This window comes from Oncorhynchus masou, chromosome 24, assembly GCF_036934945.1.
Source record: "Oncorhynchus masou masou isolate Uvic2021 chromosome 24, UVic_Omas_1.1, whole genome shotgun sequence".
Classification (NCBI taxonomy): Eukaryota; Metazoa; Chordata; class Actinopteri; order Salmoniformes; family Salmonidae; genus Oncorhynchus; species Oncorhynchus masou.
In genome coordinates, this window is record NC_088235.1 from 58,182,138 (window position 1) to 58,194,732 (window position 12,595).

At 43.8% G+C, this 12,595-nt stretch overlaps 1 protein-coding gene across 1 annotated transcript; it reads left to right on the forward strand.

Moving 5' to 3' along the window:
• Positions 1–9,633: 9,633 nt before the first annotated feature.
• LOC135511652 (transcription factor LBX1-like) lies at positions 9,634–12,016 on the forward strand. Its single transcript, XM_064933133.1, has 2 exons — positions 9,634–10,246; positions 10,899–12,016. Exons 1-2 carry the CDS (start codon positions 9,931–9,933, stop codon positions 11,381–11,383), a joined length of 801 nt encoding a protein of 266 aa, XP_064789205.1. The 5' UTR covers positions 9,634–9,930; the 3' UTR covers positions 11,384–12,016.
• The last annotated feature ends 579 nt before the right edge of the window (positions 12,017–12,595 follow it).

Here is a 12,595-nt window from a genome sequence, read left to right on the forward strand (position 1 = left end):
ACTGAGAGGCAGCCCAGCACTGAGAGGCAGCCCAGTACTGAGAAAAAGCCCAGTACTGAGATGAAGCCCAGCCAGGAAGTTGAATCCGGCAGATCCTGGCTGACTGGCGGATCCTGGCTGACTGGCAGATCCTGGCCGACTGGCGGATCCTGGCTGACTGGCGGAACCTGGCCGACTGGCGGATCCTGGCTGACTAGCAGATCTGGCAGATCCTGGCTGACTGGCGGATCCTGGCTGACTGGTAGATCCTGGCCGACTGGCGGATCCTGGCTGACTGGCAGATCTGGAAGAGTCTGGTTGACTGGCAGATCTGGAAGAGTCTGGTTGACTGGCAGATCTGGAAGAGTCTGGTTGACTGGAAGATCTGGAAGAGTCTGGCTGACTGGCAGATCTGGAAGAGTCTGGTTGACTGGCAGATCTGGAAGAGTCTGGCTGACTGGAAGAGTCTGGCTGACTGGCAGATCTGGAAGAGTCTGGCTGTCTGGCGGATCTGGAAGAGTCTGGCTGACTGGCAGATCTGGAAGAGTCTGGCTGACTGGCAGATCTGGAAGAGTCTGGCTGACTGGCAGATCTGGCTGCTTCATGCTGACTGACGGCTCTGGCTGCTCCATGCTGACTGGCGGCTCTGGCTGCTCCATACTGACTGACAGCTCTGGCGGCTTCATGGAGACTGGCAGCTCCTTGCAGACTGGCAGCTCTAGCTGCTCCATGCAGACTAGCAGCTCTGGCTGCTTCATGCAGACTGGCAGCTCCATGCAGACTGGCAACTCCATGCAGACTGGCAACTCCATGCAGACTGGCAACTCCATGCAGACTGGCAACTCCATGCAGACTGGCAGCTCTTTGCAGACTGACAGCTCTGGCTGCTCCATGCAGACTAGCTGCTCCATGCAGACTAGCAGCTCAGGCTGCTCTATGCAAACTGACAGCTCTGGCTGCTCAATGTAGACTGGCAGCTCAGGCTGCTCTATACAAACTGACAGCTCTGGCTGCTCCATGTAGACTGGCAGCTCAGGCTGCTCTATACAGACAGGAGGCTCCGGCAGCGCTGTAGAGGAGGAAGGCTCTAGAACCGCTGAACAGACGGGAGACTCCGACAGCGCAGGAGAGGGAGAAAGCGCTGGCTGCGCTGAACAGGCGAGGTGCACTGAAGGCCTGATGCGTGGTGCTGGCACTGGTGGTATTTGGCCGAGGACACGCTCAGGAAGCCTAGTGCGGGGAGCTGCTACTGGAGGGCTGGGGTGTGGAGGTGGTACTGGATAGACCGGACCGTGCAGTCGCACTGGAGCTCTTGAGCACCGAGCCTGCCCAACCTTACCTGGTTGAATACTCTCGGTTGCCCTGCCAGTGCTGTGAGGAGAAATAGCCCGCACTGGGCTATGTAGGCGAACCAAAGACACCGAGCGCAAGGCTGGTGCCATGTAAACCGGCCCAAGGAGACGCACTGGAGACCGGATGCGTAGAGCCGGCTTCATGGCATTTGGCTCGACGCTCAATCTAGCCCGGCCGATACGCGGAGCTGAAATATACCGCACCGGGCTATGCACCCGCACTGGGGACACCGTGCGCACCACTGCATAACACGGTGCCTGCCCGGTCTCTCTAGCCCTCCGGTAAGCACAGGGAGATTGCGCAGGTCTCCTACCTGACGCAGCCCTACTCCCTGATAGCCCCCCCCCCAAAAAGAATTTGGGGCTGCTTTTCGGGCTTCCTTGCCAACCGTGTTCCCTCGTATCGTCGGCTCCTATCTCTGGCTGCCTCTGCTCTCCTTAGTGCCTCTACCTGTTGCCATCCACGTCGCCGTGCTGCCTCCTCATACCAGCGCCTCTCCGCTTCAGCCGCTTCTAATTCCTCCTTAGGGCGGCGATATTCACCAGACTGAGCCCAGGGTCTTTTTCCTTCCAGCACGTCTTCCCATGTCCATTCTCCGAATAATTCCTCCTCCCTTTGATTCTCCAGCTGTCACTGCCTGTTAACATGCTGCTCCTGTTTCCTCTTCGCCCGCTGCATCTTTGGGCGGCTACACTCCCCTGGTTTAGCACAGGGTCCTCTTCCGTCAAGGATTTCCTCCCATGTCCAGGAATCCTTAATACGCGGCTCCTCTTTGCGCTGCTCCTGCCTGTTGACACGCTGCTCGGTCCGTGTTTGGTGGGTGATTCTGTAACGGCTTTCTTCTTTTGTTGAAGGAGAGTTGGACCGAAATGCAGCGTGTAAGTTACTCATGTTTATTAGGAAGACAAACGAATGAACTATACATGAATAACTAATAAATACAAAAACAACAAACAGAACGAGAAACCTAATACAGCCTGACTGGTGCACACTACACAGAGACAGGAACAATCACCCACAAAATACAAAGCGAAAACCAGGCTACCTAAATACGGTTCCCAATCAGCGACAACGAGAATCACCTGACTCTGATTGAGAACCGCCTCAGGCAGCCAACCTATTAAACACACACACCCCCTAATCAGCTACAATCCCAAACACTACAAACCCCAATACGAAAATACAATACAATAAACCCATGTCACACCCTGGTCTAACCAAATATATAACGAAAACAGAAAATACAATGACCAAGGCGTGACAGTTTAAATGTACCTATGATGAAAATTACAGGCCTCACTCATCTTTTTAAGTGGGAGAACTTGCACAATTGGAGGCTGACTAAATACTTTTTTGCCCCACTGTATGTAGAAATGTCTTTAGAAATGTCCTACATGTCCTACATGTTTTCATACAGACAATATATTATATTATATAGGCCTATATACAGTCACAGTGTTACGCCCGTCGATGGAAGGATCAGACCAAGGGGCAGTATGGTAGGCGTACATTTTAATTTATTAAATGAACACCGAAAAAACAACAAATGCAAAACTAAACGTAACGTCTAGTAGGGCTAAACAGCACAGTACCAAAAACAAGATCCCACAAACTACAGGTGGTAAAAGGCTGCCTAAGTATGATAACGATAGACACCTGCCTCTGATTGGGAACCATACCCGGCCAACAAAGAAATAGAAAACATAGATTGCCCACCCTAGTCACACCCTGACCTAACCAAATAGAGAATTTAAAGGATCTCTAAGGTCAGGGCGTGACAGCCAGTCAAAAGTTTGGACACACCTATTAATTCAAGGCTTTTTCTTATTTCTACTTTTTTTGACATTGTAGAATAATAATGAAGACATCAAAACTATGAAATAACACACGTGGAATCATGTAGTAACCAAAAAGTGTTAAACCAATCACAATATATTTTAGATTCTTCGAAGTAGCCACCCTTTGCCTTGATGTCAGCTTTGCAACCAGCTTTATGAGGAATGCTTTTCAAACAGTCTTGAAAGACTTCCCACATATGTTGAGCACTTGTTCGCTGCTTTTCCTTCACTCTGCAGTCCAACTCATCCCAAACCATTTGAATTGAGTTGAGGTCGGGTGATTGTGGAGGCCAGGTCATCTGATGCAGCACATCATCACTCTCCTTGGTCAAATATCCTTACACAGCCAAGAGTTGTCTTTTGGGTCATTGTATTGTTGAAAAACAAATGATAGTGCCACTAATCGCAAATCAGATGGGATGGCATATCGCAGCAAAATGCTGTGGTAGCCATACTGGTTGTGTACCTTGAATTCTAAATAAATCACTGACAGTCTCAACAGCAAAGCACCCCCACACCATCACACCTCCTCCATGCTTGACGTTGGGAACCACACATGCGGAGATCATCCATTTACTTACTCTGCGTCTCACAGCAGTTGGAAGCTAAAATCTCAAATTTGGACTCATCAGACCAAAGTACAGAGTTCCACCAGTCTAATGTCCATTGCTCGTGTTTCTTGGCCTAAGCAAGTCTCTTCTTCTTATTGGTGAACTTTAGTAGTGGTTTCTTTGCAGCAATTCGACCATGAAGGCCTGATTCACATAGTCTCCTCTGAACAGTTGATGTTGAGATGTGTCTGTTACTTGAACTCCGTGAAGCATTTATTTTTGGGCGGCAATCTGAGGTGCTGTTATCTCTAATGAACTTATCCTCTGCAGCAGAGGTACAGTGCCTTGAGAAAGTATTCGGCCCCCTTGAACTTTGCGACCTTTTGCCACATTTCAGGCTTCAAACATAAAGATATAAAACTGTATTATTTTGTGAAGAATCAACAACAAGTGGGACACAATCATGAAGTGGAACGACATCTATTGGATATTTCAAACTATTTAACAAATCAAAAACTGAAAAAGTGGGCGTGCAAAATTATTCAGCCCCTTTACTTTCAGTGCAGCAAACTCTCTCCAGAGGTTCAGTGAGGATCTCTGAATGATCCAATGTTGACCTAAATGACTAATGATGATAAATACAATCCACCTGTGTGTAATCAAGTCTCCGTATAAATGCACCTGCACTGTGATAGTCTCAGAGGTCCGTTAAAAGCGCAGAGAGCATCATGAAGAACAAGGAACACACCAGGCAGGTCCGAGATACTGTTGTGAAGAAGTTTAAAGCCGGATTTGGATACAAAAAGATTTCCCAAGCTTTAAACATCCCAAGGAGCACTGTGCAAGCGATAATATTGAAATGGAAGGAGTATCAGACCACTGCAAATCTACCAAGACCTGGCCATCCCTCTAAACTTTCAGCTCATACAAGGAGAAGACTGATCAGAGATGCAGCCAAGAGGCCCATGATCACTCTGGATGAACTGCAGAGATCTACAGCTGAGGTGGGAGACTCTGTCCATAGGACAACAATCAGTCGTATATTGCACAAATCTGGCCTTTATGGAAGAGTGGCAAGAAGAAAGCCATTTCTTAAAGATATCCATAAAAAGTGTTGTTTAAAGTTTGCCACAAGCCACCTGGGAGACACACCAAACATGTGGAAGAAGGTGCTCTGGTCAGATGAAACCAAAATTGAACTTTTTGGCAACAATGCAAAACGTTATGTTTGGCGTAAAAGCAACACAGCTCATCACTCTGAACACACCATACCCACTGTCAGACATGGTGGTGGCAGCATCATGGTTTGGGCCTGCTTTTCTTCAGCAGGGACAGGGAAGATGGTTAAAATTGATGGGAAGCTGGATGGAGCCAAATACAGGACCATTCTGGAAGAAAACCTGATGGAGTCTGCAAAAGACCTGAGACTGGGACGGAGATTTGTCTTCCAACAAGACAATGATCCAAAACATAAAGCAAAATCTACAATGGAATGGTTCAAAAATAAACATATCCAGGTGTTAGAATGGCCAAGTCAAAGTCCAGACCTGAATGCAATCGAGAATCTGTGGAAAGTACTGAAAACTGCTGTTCACAAATGCTCTCCATCCAACCTCACTGAGCTCGAGCTGTTTTGCAAGGAGGAATGGGAAAAAATTTCAGTCTCTCGATGTGCAAAACTGATAGGGACATACCCCAAGCGACTCACAGCTGTAATCGCAGCAAAAGGTGGCGCTACAAAGTATTAACTTAAGGGGGCTGAATAATTTTGCACGCCCAATTTTTCAGTTTTTGATTTGTTAAAAAAGTTTGAAATATCCAATAAATGTCGTTCCACTTCATGATTGTGTCCCACTTGTTGTTGATTCTTCACATAAAAATACAGTTTTATATTTTTATGTTTGAAGCCTGAAATGTGGCAAAAGGTCGCAAAGTTCAAGGGGGCCGAATACTTTCGCAAGGCACTGTAATCCTGGATCTTCCTTTCCTGTGGCGGTCCTCATGAGAGCCTGTTTCATCATAGTTCTTGAAATGTTCCAGATTGACTGACCTTTATGTCTTAAAGTAATGATGGACTGTCATTTCTCTTTGCTTATTTGAGCTTTTCTTGCCATGATATGGACTTGGTCTTTTAAACAATTGGGCTATCTTCTGTATACCACCCCTATCTTGTCAAAACACAACTGATTGGCTCAAACACATTAAGGAGGAAATAAATCCCACAAGTGAACTTTTAACAAGGCACACCTGTTAAATGAAATGCATTCCAGGTGACTATCTAATGAAGCTGGTTGAGAGAATGCCAAGAGTGCAAAGCTGTCATCAAGACAAAGGGTGGCTACTTTGAAGAATCTCAAATATAAAATATATATATTTCAAGATATTGGACTTTCAAGAAGCAAATTTTGATTTGTTTAACACTTTTTTGGTTTCTACATGATTCCATGTGCTTTTCATAGTTTTGATGTCTTCACTATTATTATACAATGTAGAAAATAGTAAACATAAAGAAAAACCCTTGAATGAGTAGGTGTGTTCAAACTTTTGACTTGCACTGTATATATTTTTTTCAAATGTATTTGTAGCTCCTATGTAGCTGTGGTCCTGCATGTACACTGTGTTTAATAGCAAAGTGTCACTTGCCACATCGTCAGTGACAATTTGATTCTTGAAAGTCCAATATCTTGAAAACTTGACTGCTCCGAAATGCAAACTGTACCAACAGTGAACTGAAAATACCAAAACATTTTTATTTTAATAGGCACTTACAATAGCCATTTTAGAACTGTAACCTTTCCCAATGATGCAGAGTAATGTTTTTAATAAAAAACGTGTTTTTATTACGTTGAACATGAGCTTTTTATGACAGAATGTTAAAATTTGGTTAAATAACGTTGTTTTTAAAAATCAAGTGTTACTACTCAAATGCACCTAATGTCCGACTGTAAAAACGGGCTGTTCACTCTGCTTCTGTCCGGCAAACCGTACTAGAGCACCCGCTCTCTCACCAACAAGGTCCGAGACAGCTTCTACCCCAGCCCGTAAGACTGCTAAATAGTTAATTATCTGCATTGTACCGTATCTTGCACTAACTGACTCTATATACACACTCCCTCACACACACTACGTCGACACTCTCACACAAACCCCCACACATCCACATACAGTACACATACACATACACACTTTCACACTCATATGCTTCTGCTACTCTGTTCTTTATTCTTACTCTTATTATTATCTATCCTGGTGCCAGTCACTTTACCCTGCCTTTATGTGGACTAAATATCTACCTCAAATACCTCGCACCCCTGCACCCCTGCACCTTGAACTGGTAATAGTACTCCCTGTGTATAGCTCCATTCTTGTGTATTGTATTCCTCTTGTGTTAATATTTAAATGTTGTATTATTGTTTTTGTTTTTTTACTTTGCAACGTTGGGAAAGGCTCATAAGCAAGCATTTCACATAAAAATCTACACACGTTGTATTTGGCGCATGTGACAAATATAACAGTATTTTATTTTATTTGATAAAATGACAATGCTCATAATTTCGTATGAACAACGAGTATATTCTTAATAGTGAATTATGTATTTATTTAATTGGATTATTCAAGCCTGTGTTTGGCCGTGGTAGGCCTGTAGATCCCTAAATTCTCTTTTCCCTAAATTATCTTCTCTGAGTGACTTTTAGAAAAAAGCCAATCAAAGACCAAAGGCCTGAGTAGAAATTTCCCCTGATGACGAAATCAAGACCTAGGTGAAAATGTGAGTGCTTCTACATTTCTGAGAGTGTATCCATCACATTCATCCGCGCGGATGTGGGCGCAATGATTGAGTATGGAAAAGGCACGCGCGCGGATGAGAGGGGAACCCTGAAAAGATCCAACATGGCCCGTGTAATCAAATCTCACGCGTGGGTAAATGACAAAATAAAACAGACACAAAACACTTCCAAACCCAGCAAATAAAGTGACTTGGGTAATATAGTCATTATTCTCAACTATTCATTGTAAACTTTGATTGCAGACACCCTTGTCAATCAATATTTACTATGGCCTACATTCTAAATATTAAAGTGTGATAGGGCCTACAAGCTTCAGCACTATTGTCACGTGCAGAAAAGATAGTTGATGGACAGAAATCTGTGCGAGAAAGCAATCAGCCTCTGAAATGTCACGCGCTTGAGTCCAGTAAATTGCCCGAGGGCGTCAAGGATTGGACATGAAACAACTGACTGTTGGTGGCTGAAAATATTTAATCCGTTCTGACCATACTATTGGACAATTCACTCATACAAAGTGTAATATACAGTGCATCGCACGAATACACATTTCACTGCTTGTTTTTATCATGCATGGTTAATAGGCTATAATCTACTGTTTTGGCTGTTGCATTTAATCACTGTAAAAAAAAACATGGCCCGCTGCGTTAATTGTGATAGGTGGAGGTACATGACGACCGTCTAGCCTGTACTTACAGTAGGCAAATATGTATATTTTAATGAATGCATTTCCGATGGAAGGCCTTCCACCACATAGACCCTGCGCTCAACGTTTCTTTCCAAATATGCTTTCAACAATAATGTGACGCTTTTATTGCCTTTTTTACACGTTGCAGTGTTAACCATGATTTTAACGCTATACCGATGGTTTTAATGCGTTATTATTATGCTAATTAATGCATACCATAAAGATGGCGCTTTTATCGAAAGCGACTTTTCATGCGTGCAGGCGATTTATGGGGGGCCCCAGGAATCGAACTCACCACCAGCCTGGTGTTGCAAGCACCATGCCCTACCAACTGAGCCAAATAGGACTATTGAAATCCTATTATTAGCAAGGCTATATTTCAGAATTCACAAATCGGACAAATTATATAATAATATAACAAATAGTCTAGGCCTATATTATTATTATTACTATTATCATTATTAATAATGATAATAATAGTAGTAGTAGTATAATAGACAGTGGTAGTAGTAGTAGTAGTAGTAGTATTAGTAGACCTATAACTTATAATTTATTCACATAGACCCCCCCCCCCCCAAAAGGCAAGGCAGTTATTTACAATGACGGCCTGCAATAACCTAGCAGCCTATAATTACAGGCCTATAACAAACTCCTCAGGCACACTCTTTAGGCTCGCCTTACAATTATTTAATTAAGCCTAGTATACATGTGAAATCATACTGGATGGTGAACCTGATAGTATAAATAGTATAGGCTTACTGCACTACCTTACCTATGAGACAGATCCATATTTGTACATCATGACAGCAAGGCAGTGAGGAGGTGAAATATTTTCCCCCGCGCGCTATGGAGGTTAGCCCTTTGCGCCTGAATTATAGCGCAGAGGATATTGCACGGCTAAAGGGGATGATGATGTCTCTCTGCCCGGAAGTATTATCAGCCTGATATACTGCTTGCACAATAGCCTTTATAAAACATAGGGCATATCTACACTCACGTGTACGCACGAAGGCAAAGGCTGGCTGCTGCACACGTTTACGCACAGCCATAGCCATTGCACATGTCGACTTCCTAGATCGAAAATTAGGCAACAAGTAAAAACTTTTTTCTCTCGATAGGTTACCTTACATATCATAACTGCAAGCAAATTATCCTTGCATTTTACAAAAGTTAATTCAATCTGAACCATATTGAGCCTAGGCCAATATTTTTTCATGCGTCCATTATGTGGTAGCCAAATAAGCTAGCCTACCGAAAAATATTATACAAAAAAAATGTATTTTAATTGCTGACTTAAACGAAAGTCTGGGAGCATTAAGTATTCCAATTCGACTCCTCCCCCGGCCATGCCCTCTAATTACCGCTGTTCAGCTCGTGCTAAATCCTGCACGGGACCATATATACCCAAAGAGTGAGAGGGAGAGAAAGTGAGAGGGAGAACGAGTGGGGGAGAAAGAGATCAATTGTTAGTCGTGGCCAATTGCGACTGTTTTGTTGGGCATCACTGTCCACGGGATGGTTTCATGTTGTGGCTCGTGCGTCACCCCGGAACCGTGGAAAGGAAAAGTAGGACTGTAACTGGACTCAAAGTCTCCCTACCCTGCGGCAAAGCGACCAAGATGCGGTTGCAGAAGCACCTGTGATCGGATTTCCCACAACTTTTAATTTAGGCATAATTATTTTGAAGTATAACCAGAGCATAAACAACTCTCCGAAGTGTCACCTGAAAAGCTACTATGACCTCCAAAGAGCCCACGGTTATGGAGGACCGGAGACGCAGTGCGCTGAACCAGCTCCCGCCGCCGGCCAACTCCAGCAAGCCCCTGACGCCGTTCAGTATAGAGGACATCCTGAACAAGCCCTCGGTGAAGAGAAGTTACTCCAGCTGCGGGACGGCGCACATGCTCTCCTGCAGCGAGAAGCTGTCCTCTTCGGGTCACAGTCTGTGCAGCCGTGCCTTTTTCACCCAAACCTCCCCACTCTGCGCTCTGGAGGAGCTAGCCAGCAAAACGTTCAAAGGCCTCGAAGTCAGTGTTCTTCAAGCGGCAGAGGGTACGTCTGAATAGTCACATCTTTGTTTATCATATGCAGTTATTAGGTACAGACTGTGTAGCCTAGGGTGATTCAGCTTAAGGTCTACAAATGCAACTGACGAAATAGGTCATGTAAGGTCTCTATGTGTGTGTGCTTGCAGTGGGTCTGTGCACAGACATATTTATTTCAGAACTTGAACATTTAATTAAAGCACGATGCATGTTTTTGCATAACGAGCCATGCCAAAACGCTTACAACTGTGAAGGAATTTGAAAATACATATGTGTATCGAATTGGTTCTTTTTATGTGAACAAAAATATATTAGAGCTGAATAGTTCCACCATGTAAACACGAATATTAAGCGTATGCAAAATACTAATCCACATAATATTCATAACTAATGCAATATTTAGTTTAAGATTATTTTCATTAGACTTATTGTATCACTTTATTGTCGTATGTTATTAATTAGCCTATACGTAGCTTAGCCTATTGGCGATATTGTTGTTGTTATTGTTGGTGGTGGTGGTTTTAGATGAGACATACATACACAGGCCTGTTATTAGTCTAGCGGTTTTTTCTGTAAGGTTTCTTGGAGCGACATTATGCCTGGTGATTCACTAAATGCCTATAGGCTAATATTCTTATTCTCTAAATATCATTTCACAGGGCGAGACGGCACGACACTATTCGGTTCGCGGAATAACCCCAAAAAGCGCCGGAAGTCTCGCACGGCCTTCACCAACCACCAGATCTACGAGTTGGAGAAGCGATTCTTGTACCAGAAGTACCTGAGTCCAGCTGACCGTGACCAGATAGCACAGCAGCTCGGCCTCACCAATGCACAGGTCATCACCTGGTTCCAAAACCGGCGCGCTAAACTCAAACGCGACCTGGAGGAGATGAAGGCGGACGTGGAGTCGGCCAAAGCCGTGGGCACAGTGTCTTTCGAGAAAATGGCCAAACTAGCCGAGCTGGAGAAATGCGCAGCGAACGGCGCGCTGGGCCCTAACAGAGCCGAGTCACCTTCGCTATTGAATCATGAGCATGACACATCTAACAAACTATTATTGTCCTCGCCTTCATCGCCATATACAGACCATGCTAGCAGTAAGAGCTGCTCCGACGATGAGGAGATTGACGTGGATGACTGAGGATTTTACCTTTGTATCTATCTCCCTCTTACCACGACGAAAGTTTGAAGTGCCATTAATGCACCACATGTACTCATGGACTGTGTCGTCAGCAACGACAGACAGTTGTTGTATTCATCCATTCATTTAACCAACGTGGAATAGTTTAAAGAAAAGCAATATGTACACTTAACCTATCCACAAAATATCTGTCCACACACACACACGCACACGCACGCACACACACACACACACACACAGTCTTACCATTACGGGCTAATAACACTAGCTGGTAACTCAACCTATGAATTATTTGAATGCATGTTTTATTTTAAACGACTGTAATGGTTTGAATTTTATAGGGACATACATATTGAAATACACAAAACATACTCTATGTTAGGCTGTGTGTGTGTGTTTTAACTAGGCCTACATATGTCAAACGTTTGATAACGATGGGAATACATCTTCTAAAATAATAATCAAAGATAAATCATATTTCACCTGGTTGCTTGCAATATCAGTCACATTTTAATATATTTATAATGGTTTGTAAACCTGTAAGTGCCTTTTAATGCCAGAACACCATTTACAACCTAATGTAGGCATATGAAGTGTAATGTATTCCAAAATAAAACATTTCGTTTCTCACTATTCCCATTCATTTTATTGAAGAACAGGCCTAAATAGCATGAAATGCTTTTGGGACCATTGTTATTTTAATTCCAGCTCTAATTGCAATCAGCATTCTATATTATAATGACATATTTTAGTTGTTTCCAAATATTTGCTCACATTTCGGTCCAATATTAAATTAAAATGCACCTCGAGGCAAAATATAATTTTTCTTTCACATTGAAAATACATTGAACACATTAAAAACCTGCTTTCTGACCCGGCAAAATGTGTTTTCATTTCCTCAATCGAATTGATGTGAGAAACGCCAATCTGGAGCACAGAGAGGCCATGCAGGAGGCACAAAAACGTCGAGTTCTGGGCCAGCTTCTCCAGGCTGTTTGTGAGTTTTTCACTCACTCTCTGCGTAGAAGCGTGAAACCGGCGGACAAATGAGTACTGCTCCCCGGTGTGACAGCGGCAATGGGGCAAGGGCGAACTCCAGCCGCGCGCAATACGGAGACAAGCGTGTCCCATTCCACATAAAAGGACACAAACGATTGGAGGCCATATGGTTTCTGAGGTTTCCTCACAATTCCAGTCAATTTGATGGATTGA